The sequence below is a fragment of the Cyprinus carpio genome, chromosome A23, assembly GCF_018340385.1.
Source record: "Cyprinus carpio isolate SPL01 chromosome A23, ASM1834038v1, whole genome shotgun sequence".
Taxonomy (NCBI): domain Eukaryota; kingdom Metazoa; phylum Chordata; class Actinopteri; order Cypriniformes; family Cyprinidae; genus Cyprinus; species Cyprinus carpio.
In genome coordinates this window covers 14,888,067-14,903,115 of record NC_056594.1, presented here as the reverse complement: position 1 = coordinate 14,903,115, position 15,049 = coordinate 14,888,067, and the positions used below count along the sequence as shown (strand labels likewise).

Sequence of the window (15,049 nt, the reverse complement as noted above, 5' to 3'; positions counted from 1 at the left end):
TTGGGTCTAATTGGCCATGTCCCTCCCAGCCTGACCCTTCCTCCCCTAGGTTGGGACTTCCTCCCCTATGTTGGGATTGCCTTTTCTCTCCAAGAAGGACATGAAAGGCCCATGGCCTGTCCTGCAGCACGATGGCTGCGGCCTCTCTAATCCCCTTTGATGCTGCGGGGGCAGTTGCCTCCTGAACATCTCTTGCAAAGCCATGAAAACTTGAGCTACTTTTTCCTCTAACTGACCCCAATTGTCAAGGAGCCGGCAGCTGTCAGACTTGGTTAGCTGTGCCTTAACTGAGACTGAAGGGCACAGGTTGCTCTCTCTCTCTCTCTTTCTCTCTCTCTCTCTCTCTCTCTCTCTCTCTCTCCCTCTCTCTCTCTCGCTGACTTCCTGTTTTCTGTCTGTCACTTTCTGTGCATTCCAAGGGTACAGTATTACTGTGGATGCTTATGGGCCGTACATTCACAGGAATATTGTTGTCCCAGATGGTTCGTGTTCCTCTAAGAGGCTTACATTTTGCCACAGCTCACCTTAATTATCCGCATTACAGTTAGTGCAGTTTGCAGTTTTTTTTAAATTTTATTTTATTTTAGGAACAATTATCCTAATTATCCTAAAAAGAGAAAAAAGAGAGTTTTGTCATTAGCTTTATCATCTAAGGGTCTGAATAGGGTTTGAGGAGTGTTTAGGTTCACAGAGGCGTACATTTGACAGAGATATGTAAGACATAACTTTTGGTCTTGTGAAGAAAGTGCCTCTTTTGGAGAAGGTCCCATAATGGCAGGTGAGTTCACTAAGCATTTTTTAAAGTATTAAGAGTCTTTTCTCTCAACCATTTCCTTATACACAGGGAACAGCGATAAATGAGCACATACACTTCAAGGCTTGACCATCAACACCACATTAGTTTATTTAGCAATGTATGAAGAAATTATGGGTTTCCATCCACTTGGGTAGCTGGAAAGTGAGGGAAAAAAGGAGTGTTTTTTCCCCTCTCCACAGATGTTGCACTAGATAATAGACTTGTACTAAACAGCTTTGATTAAATTAAAATCACTCACCCAAATGTTTGAATGTGTTGGCACTATTATCACCTTCAGTTCTTATTAATTCGGCACTGTAAATAGATTCAGAACTGAACTTTAGCGTAACCCTTGTCTTCTTGTCTCCCCTTCCACCCAGCTCTGTGATATTATTTAGAGAAGGAAAAAATACACTGAAATGCTCAGTTGTTACATGCCTTCTGAATTCTGGTAGCTTTCTCAATTGTGCATGTTAGCGCGACATCGGAGAATGTCAGTCTTAAGCAGCTCACCATCTGTGTGCATTTACAGTTTTTTTGTTTTCTTTTCCATGATGGGATTGTTTTCAGGAACATTTGCCATAATCATTGCTCACATTAGCTTTCGCTGATGTTTACAGCAGATCTTGCACATGGTCCGAATTTGTTCGCACCTGATCTTGAACAGATAGGCTTGATGCTGAGTCGTGTGCAGGACTATTTCAAGACTGAAATGCGATTGTTTTAATACCTTAATCCACCTGTCCTTGGCATTCAGGATTTTGAAGAAGTCTCCCGGTAATTTCAGTGGCCTCCATTTGAACCAGGCCATTTCATTCTGACCTCTTTGGCTGATCCCTCTTTCTCCTTCAGCCTCTTGACGTCACAGTTTTAATGTGTCAAAATGACAATTTATCATCTGACTGACCTATTTAAACAGTGTCGCTGCAAGTGGACCAATCAGAATCAGCCAGATTCATAACCCCAAAACAAATATTTCCTCTTAATTAAGAGTGTCCCTCTTGTGTCTTCCCACACACAAAATCATTATACAGCAGTGATTTGACTACTTGGCAGGAAATATATCACTCTTGACTGCATGTTAATCTGTTAGGGCCTGGTTGTCAAACAAGAATGGGGGGCACCAGCAGTGACGGTTTCTCTGTGCATTGATAGCCCCCTAAGGGACAGTTAACCCTCAAATTTCCCCTGTCTGGCCCGGCTCTTCGGGTGGGCATTGGCACTGGGGGGTGGGGTGATTGTAATGCTTGATGATGGTCTCAGATAATTATTTATTTATTTGTGACAGACCCTCATCAAGTGCAAATCTCAATAAAGAACTGGTACTTTAGGATGTAGAGGAAGTTCAAGCAGGAAAGAGTGCATTAGAGACACCTCACTTCTGTCCTAACTGTTTTCCTGATCGAATGTACTTTACGGGGAATTGAAAATATGGGTCAATAATTATGCATTTTAATTATTAACCTGGGTCCTTCGTAATTGTGCTTTTTAAAGCCTCTGTGAATGGACATGATGCTTTATTGCTCATTTAGTCTGGGCAAGGTTTGACCATTCCTCTATCCTTCCATAAGCCCATCTCAATTTCACTGGGCTCGAATGCCATGTTTCCCCCCAAACCACCCCCACCCCCCACACACTCAGTACATTAAAAAAAGTACATTTTTTTAAAAAAAATTCTAGTTTAGTTTAATTATATAAGTTAATGTTGCATTGTATAGAAATCGTTTTTTTATAAATGTGATCTCTTTAAAATGTTTTATTATTATTATTATTATTATTATTATTATTAATAATAATAAATATAAGTATGCATTTTTCTGTTTTAGAATATTATAAATAATATTATAATTCAATTCTATCCATGGAACATTTTAGTATATACATATTTTTTTTTTTTTACAAACCTTCTTTCTTATGTTTAGCTTTCAAATGTACCGTTGGATAGAAATTGCTTTTTTGTGATTGCAATATTTATTCTTATCCTTTTTTAAAATTATTTTTACATTTGTTTTATAATTTTAGAATTTCATAAAATATAATTATTGTAATTTTTTTTATTTAATTCAGTAATCACAAACTGTAAAAGTCATAAAAATCCATTAGTCTAAAGGTGTGGAAAACATGAACATTACTGTTATCCTGGTTTGTGTGCTTATTTGTGTAAGTGCGTCACATTTAGGCAACAGATCATTTTAATTAGAAGATGCATTGATTGACATGATGGCTCTGGGCACAGAGAGAGGAATATCCAACAAATACCGTGGTCATAGTGACCTCGTTAAAAACAAACATGATGCCTTATTTGCAAAGAAAAATGGGAGCAGTCACATTTCAAACAGCTAAACAATCATTATCATTGTCCTACATTTTTTCCTCAAATATTTTAAAAATAAATCAAAAAAATGTTATTCATTTTATTCACATTTACATATTATAATAATAAATAATCTATTTATTCATATTTTAAATTTAAGTTATTATATTTAAATATTAATCATCATTATTAACAACAGTCAATTCACACATTAAAAAGAAAAGTGGATGTGCGGCCAGATATCTCTCTGTATTGATATATGCTGTTGTAAGCATCAAGTCAAGCAGAAATAGCTTTTCAGTAAGAAGTTGTAGTTTATGATCAGTCCAGTGTAAACAAATTGCTGCTGGTGACTGGACTCAGACATAGCCTATTATTCACTGTGGGAATGTTTGGTTTGAAAACACAAGCGTGTTATTGTTGCCACATTGATAAGAGAGAAAAGGAGAGCTGCTGGGGTGGCAAATATTGAAATCACTTTCAAAACTGCGGTCCTTACTTCTAACCCACAGCCAACATGGGAAGAGCAATCCAATCAGTACCTGTCGTTTCCTTAACATCAAGTGGTTTTAACACAGTGTTTACAGCTTATTAATGTAACATTTAAAAACCGAATCAATGAGCCTTCGTGGTGTTCATTGTCAAGAACTAGAGCTGTCAAGTGACTTATTCACCTACAACTGTACAATATACTGAACTGCACTTTTGTGCCGTCACAGCTCAGATCCACCACTGTTGTGTGGGAGCCAAAGAGAATGGTGTAATTACCTGTCTCTGAATTCATATAGTGATACATAAAATAGTATTTATCCAGTCTCCTGGGCTAGAGAAATGTGTTTGCCCAATAGACAGTGGGAGTCGTGACTTTAGCACCTTCTTTGTCCCCCTGCTTCACTGTAACATAGTGTGCTAAGTAACTAAACATATTATGTTTTTTTGGAAATTTACATGCATCATGAAAATATCATGTTTCTTCCATATGGTGATTTTATAGTACCTTGATATATATCAAAGAACAGTGTTATTTCCATCTTACAACACTTTACCATGGTACTGTGAGAGAAGTTTTTTGTGTAAGGCTAGTAAGCTGATTTGAAAAGAACACATTCAGCGTTACAGAAACGTTAACGCAAATGTCCTTCGCTTTTTTCCCCCACAGCCTACCCCCTCCACCCGTCCTCTCCTCAAACACACCCACGCACAAATAAACATAAAAAGCTAATTTGTTAGCTACCTCATTTCAGAGGCCCAGGCGCGGGATATTTGTGTACGAAAAGTAATGCTTTGTCAAATGTTGACACGTGTCGCAAACATGGAGCCCTTAGCAGAGCATTTATAAAGTGTAGAGTGCAGGCGGCCAGGACTGTCACCACATGAGGAAGAGAAGAGAAGCTTTAAAATGAGATTAGCCTGCTGCTCAGCTTCTGCACTCCTCAACCTAATGGTAGATATGTCTCCACAACATACACGCATACATAGACGCTAAACCTGCAGAAGTACAGACGGCTCGCACTACAGCAAAATGTGCTGTATTTTCTGTTTCTTAAAGACCCTGGTGAAATTGTTTAATTAGTGTAGGTTTGTTCTTTCTATGTTACTTGAGCACCAAATCATATTGGAATGATTTCTGAAGTATCATGTAATACTGAAAACTGGAGTAGTGGATGCTGAAAATTCAGCTTTGCCATCACAGGAATAAATAATATTTTAAAATATAATAAAACAGAATTAAATTGTTTCAGATCGTAATGATATTTCACAAATGTATTTATTTTTGAGCATGAAGCCTTGAGTACAAGAGACTTCTTTCAAAAACATTAAAAAAATCTTGCCAACCCCAAACATTGGAATTGTAGGGTCTATATATTAAATATAAATATATATTTAGTAATTATTAATAAAAATGATTAAGTGATTTGACAACTTTTTGGAGTATGCTAGCGTAGAGATGTTAGCCTGGAATATCTCTGTAAACATTGACTAAATCCATAAAACTCCAATTTAATTTTCATGATGTCTTTAAAATTGGCCTAAAATGTTTGAACAGCATTGACGGAAATGAAACAAGGAAATTAAGTCACCCCAAAACTCTTGTTAAATATAATAGCACAGCTGTTATACGTGCAGTGCATGATGTACGTAATGCAACCGTGTTTGTGAAAAAACTGGCGTTACAAAACGGATTAGAATGTCAGCATTAGACCCGGGACTGTTTGTAGAGGGGCTGATGGATAGTGTTGGTCTGGTGCCACACACCTGCCTGTGCCCTCCTTACACACACACATGCAAACACACTGGCTTTTGCCTCCCCGGTGACACCCGTCTGCCACGTGTATGTGTGTACCGCTGAGGTGCGGACTCCTGTCAGGACCTCTTATTATTTCCCAACAATCTCTCTCACCTTGGACATGCCCCCATCCATCCATCCATCCATCTATCCCTCCCTTGTTCTTCCCTCAAGGGTGGGGTGTCAATGGCAGACCGTCCTGGGCAAAAATAAATAATGAACATAAAATTGGGAAACAAAGTGCTGGCACCCCTTAATACGCAAACACCTCCAATATGCTGATGTTTTTCTTTTGCACATTGTGTTTTCTAAATTGCCTTTGACTGCGTGCATCGGTAATGAAACTTTATGTCCTTGCAGAAAGGACAGCTAGTCCGATTCGGTTAGGCCTGGGACCATCTTCTCAATGCTGGCTTTTGCACATAGTTTTTTTAATACCCCGGCTTATGAATAAATGAAGCCCGGGTGCTGTTTTTTTTTTCTTCCATATTTGTGTAAATTGCTTTAAAAGCATTTTATCATGTCATAAAAAAGTGCAATTGATCTGGAGTGCTCGGCCCACTGGACAGCTGTGTGTTTTGTTAATGGCCACTTTGCTCCAAGCGGCTTATTAAAAAATTTATATATAAATGCTAAAATTGCATAAATTATTTAAACACAAGGTAAGCATTTTTTGTTTTGGTCTGGGGGGCATGGAAGAGTAGATTGAGTTTACTATAGCATCGCCTGATATTGAGTCATATGCCTGCACAGATGCAAATATATCACACGCCCGCACGCACAAACACACGCCCGCACGCAGAGGCGCAAAAAAAGTATATATTTTTTGATGACTTAGTTTCAGCAACCATGGAATGTCACCCATATCCTGGTTGATTGTACTCTCGAATTTTATGATGTTTTTCATTGATTTGTTTCCCCGGCGCAGCTGCCGACCTCTATTGAGGGACGAACGTAATCAGCACTGACGCAAATTAGATGGTTATTCGTTTCGAAAATTGACAGAAAAACAATAAAAAAGATGAAATGCTCCCAAATCAATAGATATAATGAAATTCAAATAATCCGAGAGATGAGGTCTCCATGGCAACTGATAATGTGGAAAAGAAAACAATTTAATAAAGGACAGACACGCTTTGAAAACAGATTGGGGGGTAGCTATATAGCGGCAAGAGGGGAGCAGATGAGAGGAGGGCAGGAGGAGGGGGGCAGGAGCGAGAGAGAGGAAAAAAGAAGGAGAGCGGATGTTTGTGGCGGCTGAACAGGCAGGTCCATCGCTTGTTTCCCCCCGTGTGAAGGATCTGTGTCTATCCCAAGGACGGCAGAATAATTAGAAAAGCTTTCATGCCAGAAAGTGCAGATTCAGGTTTTAATACACAAAATTATTTCAGGGGCAGTGAATCGGAAAGCCATTTGTTGGTGACCTTCCTGAGGGGCCCCCTGGTACAGGGCAAGATGGAGGCAGTGCGGCAGGGCAAGCTGAGTTATGGGATATTTGTGTTTTTATAATGGCTGAGGGATTGGAGATGGGGAGGAGGGCACGGGGCTGTCAGAGGGGTTGGGGGGGTGGTATGCCGTGGGGTTGTGATGGGGCAGTGTGTGTTGCTATAGGGTCGGGGGTTGCTAATGCTAGAAAGAGAGAGAGAGAGAAGGAGAGATTTGCAGATCTGGCTGTATTTACAGATCAGTTGTCAGAAAAGCCATTTAGAGGGAACACATATGTCCCAGTGCAATGACAGCAGAAGTGCCTGTTAAAAAGAAAAAGACAAGAAAAACAGACACTGTCAGAGAGAGCAATGATCTGAGGTAGTCAAATAAATAACTTTTAGTTATAAATAACTAAAATAACTAAATAGCTTTTGAATGAAATACAGTCAAAAGATGCTTACCCCCAATTGCTTTTGGAAGTAATATAGCATTGGGCCTCGAGAGGCTGTGCGTTACAGTAATTTTACCACAAAATTCCCTCAAACCTTCTTACACATGCTAAAATCATTTGCACAGCTTTTTTCTTTCATAAAGGTCACAGCTACATGTATTGTCATTTTTACAGACTTTGAGCGTGTTTTGTAATATACATTTTAAGTTAGCATATTTTCTGTCATCATTTTTTTTTATTAGGCTGCAAACCAAAATAACATTATAGCTCTGCAAAAAGTGATAGAAACTTGTTAAACCTGTCTCTGTTTGAAGTTTGTTTAATTTCGCTCGAACACTGTCAATTTGCTTTCGTGCTAATGCTATTAGTGGTTGGTCCAGGATAACATGTCTGGCTACAGTACATGAGTGTTTTTTTATCTTGGTCACAGCTTGGTCACAATTGTAGTCATTTGACTATTGGTTTGCATTATACTATTCCAGGATAGCAGGCTAAGTAATGGCAGTGGAAATGGAAAGTCATTTCATTGGAAGTGATTAAAGATTACAAAGACACATTTTTTTTTTATAATAATATGCAAAGTAATATGTGAAAGCAAACAGGATCAATTTTGATTTTGTGTCAACTTTAACAACATTGGACAAGTTTCCATATTCAGCAGGTCAATGCTTCTGTGTTGATCAATCAATCTTTGCATGAATGAATTGAGAGGCAACACACGGCACCTCTCATTCGCATGGAGGAGGGTACAAGTATCTCTAACACACACACATGGCTCATCCTCCCATTTGAGTCCAGTAGCAGGTCCCTGCTCTCATTCCACATTATTTCCCCTGTTCCATCGACACATCTCGTATTTAAAGAATGATTGTTTTTTAGCTCACCCTTGAAACCTTCCACTTACCATAATGTGCAGTTTGAGCCTGTCCGGCCCGTGATATTAATTTGAGGCTTAGTCTCAAATTCTTCTGTCTGAGTGACTCGTCTCAGGGAGAGAGAGGGCTGTCATTAGACGTGACAGAGGGTCCGGGTGGGCAACAACCCCGGCATTAATACTGCAATGTGAAAGGTGCCCCACAAGTAGGAGCAAAACTTGAAATTCCTTACTGAATAGCCCAAAGCTGTCAAATCTGGCAGACTTGTGTCAATTACAATTACCTTTCTGTTGCCTTTCTTTTTAGATTTTTATTTTTAAAGTTGAAAAAATGTATACATATAAATATTTATTTTATTATTTTATTTTTATTATTTTTACTGAAATCAATCTGAGTGTCACAAAAAGAATGGCAAAAATAATGATTGTTTTCCAACAGGTCTCCTTTCCCCTAGACTGCCATTAGGTTAGCTGAACAGATAGCCCCGCCCCATGCTATTGGTTGAGCTAATCAGGCTGGGTTGTAGTTTCAAAAAGTACCATTTTGATTCAGTTAAAAAAAGCGAAAGATTTCTGCTTTAAAGATACGAGTGTGGTATTTAGTTTCAGTGGACTGAGAGGAGTATGTGGCACATTATTACTGTCAGATGCAGGCATTCACTCTATCGTTCTCTCTCTCTCTCTCTCTCTCTCTTTCTCTCTCTACGGGTCTCACTTTAACGACCTGAGCTCACTGTGACTTCTAGTGACTGACCAGTCTAACTTCCTTCGCTTCGTCTCACTCAGCCTCGTACCGTGGGAGATCGGCTTAAGTGGCCCTTTTTCTCTCCTTTCTTTCCATCTCACTCTCCTGGGCCTGTTTTTCCACAGTGGCTGTGGGGAGCAGAGGGTGTTGAAGGACCCCTACTGGTAAAGTGGGTAAACACGCACAGCCCTGACATCTGTGCTGCGAGAGAGAGCGATTGAGAGAGGGAGAGAGAGAGGGAGAGGAGAAGGGTAGAGTGAGAGAGGGCGAGTGCAGCCCAGCTGTAAAGGCGCACAGGGAGAGAAGAGAAAAATGCCTTGCTTTGTGGAGAGAATTCCTCCAAAGCAGCAGGGAGAGGTGAGACAGAGAGAGGAGGGCTGTCTCCTGCCAGGTAAGACCTGCGCCAGGCGCCCCACACACACACACACACACACACACACACTCAGAGAGTGAGAGATGCTGGTGGCTTGAGCAAGCTGTGGATGGGGTGGGCGTGAGGGTGTAGAATGACAAAGGCACTCATTACTTTCACTGTGTGTTTTGGTAAAGAAATACCTCACTATGATGTGATGACTGCATGGAAATATGAAGTTGAAGAGTGACTTTTATTTTTAGGTGCACAAGTGATATTGTATGTGCTTATTTAATTTCACAAAACTTAAAAATATTTTTTAATGAATTAATTGATTGAGATGGTTTACTTAAAATTAGACATTTAAAACAAAAATAATTATTATTAGAATTAATTTATTAATTAATTTATTTCGATTTTATTAAAAACAAAAATCATGCAGTTTGTTCTGTAGCTTTTTTTAGCTTTTAGAACTTCACAAAGCATTTTTGTATTTTTAAAATAATTTGTTTTCGAATTTCACAAAATATTTTTTAAGTTAACTGCATTTTAATTTGTGACTTAATGCAGAATTGAATCCTTAAGATATTCATAAAATAATGTAATAGATTATTTATAATAATGCTTTTAGACTCCACGCTCTCCACAGGTGTGAAATATCTCTCAAAGTTCTTAAAATAGAATTATTATTCTTAAATGAGTCAGACGTTTAGTCTCCTGTAATTTTTGTTTATATTGGATGTGGATTAGTCACTGTGTACTTTTTGTCTCAAATTGCTGTTCTTAATTACTAGCAAAGCCTCAGCTAGTGATTGCTCAGAATTTCTCAGTTAGATGACAAGTGGTATTATTTGCCCAGCTAAGCGAGTGACTGCCGGTATCGAGCGTGCTATCACGTGCTTGTTTAGATACAGCTGTTCTGTCAACTGGAGGATTTTCCACAGGGCTTCTGTTTGGAAGATGCGCTCTGTTCCAGCGTTCAATTAGATCTTCCTGTTTTTTGTTAAATAAATATAGTGTCTTTAAATCTAAACACACATTTGCATGGAACTCAATGCGCAGCCAAGGATGCAATGTGCTGTTTCAGGCCTAGTAGAGGCCTGAAAAGTGAGGCCGAGAAAGAGAGAGAGAGAGAGGAAGGAAGTTTGTCTCTTTTCCACCCTCTTGTTGATTTGTTTCTATTGCTGATGGAATTGAGCCTTCATTGAAAGGTGAGGTCACAATTGAATTTGGCTTGCGTTTCCGTGGTGATCTGGCAATGGTTCCGATGTCCCAGTGGATTGGTTTGTTTGTTTGTGCGATAGTGAGTGTGTGTGTGTGTTTGTGTGTTTCCGTGCATAAACACGGGCACGGGAGTTTTTACAGAGTAGATATTTCCCCTCTGTTTTCACTCTGAGCTAGGGGAGATTGATGACTGAATTGTTGAGTACATGTTAACAGTAACTGCTGATTTATTGAGATACTTAGAGTAAGTGAGGGTGCACCAACTAAGAGGGGAGGAAAAAGATATAGGCCTTTTAAGTTAATGTAGAAATAGAGCCTTTTTAAGTAATAATTGTGATTACTGGGCGGGGGGCAGGGAGGGATGTGCGGGCGTTCAGCCAGAGGAGAGGTGTATTTGAGCACGCTGTGAAGGAAACACATTTCACAGACTGAGGAAAGAAATAATGTGGAATTTTTTTATTGAATTTACAAGGACTTTAATTGGAAGTTCTTGCTTCTTTTTGAAGCATTGACATGGTACAAGTCTTTAGTGTTATCATAATGCTGAAACAAGTGTACATTCATGCAGGTATTCCAATGAATTTCCCACTAAAACAGCATTTTAATTCTAAAAGAATCAGCTTTTTTATTAATTTATATGTCTGTCTCCTGGGAATAATCAGCAGCTTTGAGTCAGAAGTATTCATGCTTCCTTCAGTGTGATATTCTTCCATCTGTCCATCTCAGCACATGGATAAAATTTAGCTTTAAGGGGAAAAAAAGGGGTCTTGTGGGGTTTTTTTTAACTACCTTTTAGGCTGAGTGAAATGTTTCCCCAGTTTGCACAGGGATGACTTTATTTCTTAGCAGGGATTTAAACCTACTCAGTCCCCCCATAAATACAACCTTCCCCAGCAGCATGCCGGCCGTAACTCATTCTCTAAATCTCTCGCTAACTAAACTCATATTGCAGAGAGAGCTTTGTTTGTCTAAGTTTCAGCTTGATCAGATCAGTCACGTCGACAGCTGCTTCTTTCAGATCTCTCGCTCGCCCTCATCAGAGCCATTTTTCCAGCCATAGAGTTCTGACGATCGGAATATAAATAGAATTGTGATATTCTGCTTTGCTGGTGGCACTTGTTGATGTCCAGACCTTTTAAAAGCACTATGAAGCTACTTTTTTGGCAGGACCATAGTCAGTTTGGACAACCAAGAAGATTGTCCTGGGCCCTAATAAATTGTGCCTTTTTACACCAACAAGGTGCTGGAGCTTTGACCAATCTGGAACCATTCTTATATACGTATATATTATATGTATTCTATTATATGTATATATGTAAAAAAAAAAAAAAAAAAAAAAAAAAAAGTTTTTTCAATTAAATGTATTTATTTATTTGTTTATTTATTTATTTATTTATTTATTTGAGTAAATGGTATAGCCTATTCTAGTGGCTTTCAATCAGGGGCCGAGCCTTACTGGGGGCCTCAGAAAACTTCCAGGGGGGACCTAAAAGTCTTAAAATGATTTATATTTGGTTAGATTGACATTTTCATTAAAATGCTAAAAATACCAGTACTGAGGGTGCATAACAGCTTAGACAGAAGAGACAAAGTACAAAAGTTACTCACTGTGCCAGTGGAAGATTGGACCCACATTTTAACATTTTGTCCTAGAAAATTTTAGTGATAGCCCTATTTTTTTGTTAAGATCTGTTGCCAAAAACTTTCTAGCCACAGCAAAGCTTATAACTCTATGACATTAAATAGTGTCTGAAGGTTCAAACATTACAGTGACTTTAGAGTAGCATCAAGCAAAACATCTGAAAGCTTGTGAAATTAGTGGGAATTGTATTTGAGAGAGTGTTGTGTAAAGTTGGGCGGGATAAATATGTGACTGCGGAGAGCGACTCAGGCTCAGCTCTGGGGTGGAGGAGACAGAATCTCTCTCAGGGCCCCTGATCGGCTGTGATCCGCCTGCTGCTACCTTCTGTTCTCCACTGCTAGTCCCAGCGGCTGCTCTGAACTGACACACACAACTCCTCGACGGGCTTGAAGCCCTCTGATGTCCCACCCTCCCCTCCGTTCCACCTTCTTCTGGCGCTTTGCATTTTGTTGTATTTGTGTAAAAGCCCAACGCTGAGTGAGATTACAGTGGTGCGGCGGTAGTTCCCTCTCTCTCCTTCTCTGTTCTTGCCATCCTTCCAGTCCTCCGTTTGATCTCGCTATCATCTCCTCTCTCATCTCCTGTCTGTTCGACACCTGAGAGCCAATGCTTTAAGAGGACGACGTCTGGAAAAATGTACGGCGGCAGGCCATCGACCCTGATAAAGACGGTAAACAAGATGAAAAACAAAAGCCCACAGCAACGGTTTGAATACCTGTTACAGTGTCCATTAAGCGTTATTCCTCGCAGAGGTAAGACAGCTGAAGCGCTCCACATGCCCAGTGTTAATATTACTTTGGTTGAAGAGAGTCCATAAGCTGATCAGTGGGGAGAGGCGCTCTGTACGCCTCAGGCAGTGCCAGGCCTTGTGTTTGGCTCTCGTTCAGAGGATTGATGTCTGGGAGTCAGTGGGGACTCCACTGTACCTTTATTACTCATCAGCTGGGTACCAAACTAATTTGATAAAGCGCCACTTAATACACCAAACACACACACACATACTATAACCGTGCCTGGCACGCCATCAACTGTGTCAGGCCACCCAGCAAAAGGCTGGGACATCATTTGAACATGGCATATTATTTTTTTGGATTATTTTTCATTAAGAAATGACATCCAGCATCTTCCACAAGTGCACCGCAACTCAATATGTCAGAGCATGCACTAACCACTAGGCTACTTACTTTTTTATTTTAGTTATGTATATATATATATATATATATATATATATATATATTATATATATATATATATATATATCTATATATAGTATATTTTTGAAATTTTTTTTTTTACTGTACTTTAGAGAGAGAGATATTGAACATATAAAGTATGTAATTATACTGTAAAATACTGTAAATTTTATAATATAATTATTTTTAATTTATTGAGTAACTAATTATTTTTTGTAATTAAACATTATATTATAATTACCCTTGCCTTATGTCTTAATAAAAATCTATTTAAATATTTAACAATTTTTATGTTAATTATATTATATATAGAGTATATATATATAGCTCTATATATTATATATATATATATAGGTATTTTTATTCAAAAAACACATTGCCTTATGTATTAATAAAAATATATATCTATAGCGATATATTTAAGAGAGAGAGATTCTAACATATAAATGCATGTAATTTTACTGTAAAGTTCATAAATAATAATTATTAATTATTGTGTAAGTGTAATTATTTTTGTATTATAATTACCTTACCTTATGTTTTAATAAAAATCTAGTTTATATTTAACAATTATTAATTTTTAAGTATACTGTTGTTTTATTTTTTTTATTAGGTATTTTTATATAAAAAAACAAGTCAATGAAAAATGTCACCTTATAATAAACAATGAAAAGTGTAAAGTGACATTTCCTGTTATACACTTCCTGTTATCGAAATTATAGAACTTCCTTTTATACATCACATTTAATGATCTTTTACATTTTTCTGTGTTTTATAATTTGTCATGTAATAATGATATTATTATAATAATATTATATTTTTTTGTGTGTGTGTAAATTTCAGGCAAATTTCCAGAAGTCCCTTTGTTATATATCAAATTTAATTATCTTGTATATTTCTTTAATATTTTATATTTTACCATCTAATAATATCAATAGAATAATACAATTATAATATATTATTGATTATAATAATAATATAATATTTTATTGTATTTAATATTTTCTTCATCTCATAAAGTCTGAAACCATATTTGTTTTGTGAATTTCTGGCAAACACATGCCATAAATTTAATTCAGGATTTTATATATATATATATATATATATATATAGCTCCAACATAGAAAATGTGTATTTCTGTTACAAAATGATTGATATACATAGATGAAAGAAAGATAAGCATGCTAGATACTGTAGCAGAATGAGGCAAAGAAAGAGAAAAGGAGAGAGAGGAAGAGGTTGGTTTGGTAATTACTAACTCTGTACCCAGGCAGTGGAGGACATTGTGTGAGTGTGTGTAGGCCCTGGTGCTCCGATAATGAAGGGTTACTGTTGCAGATCTGACAGCGTTAATCTCCACATCGTCCTCGCCTGGTATTTACCCTGCTGGGGAGAGAGCGGCAAGCCCACCTGACAACACAGTTTACCCACAGCCAGACACCTCAGGCTCACACACACACACACACACACACACACACACACACACACACACACACACACACACACACACACACACACACACCCCACATACACACAAGCACACACGCTGCACCAGGATCAGTTTCAGAGTCTTTATCTCAAAGACAAACCACAGCAGAAACCAAAAAAATTACAGGAAACATGGAGGGGGGAAACTTTTTCTTCACCTTTTTGTCAATCTTTCCCTTTCATCTTCTCTTCCTCCCATTTGAAGTTTATGAAGTACTGTTTAAGCATTACAGAGGTGCAGACAGAGTAATATGA

General features: G+C 38.1%; 1 protein-coding gene across 12 annotated transcripts in view; it reads left to right on the top strand.

Annotated features, from left to right (window-relative positions):
• LOC109048443 (zinc finger protein castor homolog 1-like) overlaps positions 1–15,049 on the top strand; it is a 191,336-nt gene that overhangs the window by 132,442 nt on the left and 43,845 nt on the right. Inside the window, exon 1 of one of the 12 annotated variants that reach the window (XM_042713318.1) lies at positions 8,495–9,286. The exons of 7 other annotated variants lie outside the window; for them this stretch is intronic. In XM_042713318.1, the coding sequence (XP_042569252.1) occupies positions 9,208–9,286 (79 nt within the window). In that variant the 5' untranslated portion in view covers positions 8,495–9,207. Of the gene's footprint in view, positions 1–8,494; positions 9,287–15,049 lie in introns of those variants that run through there. 4 more of the 12 variants (XM_042713319.1, XM_042713317.1, XM_042713328.1 and 1 more) reach the window with 4 other exon arrangements.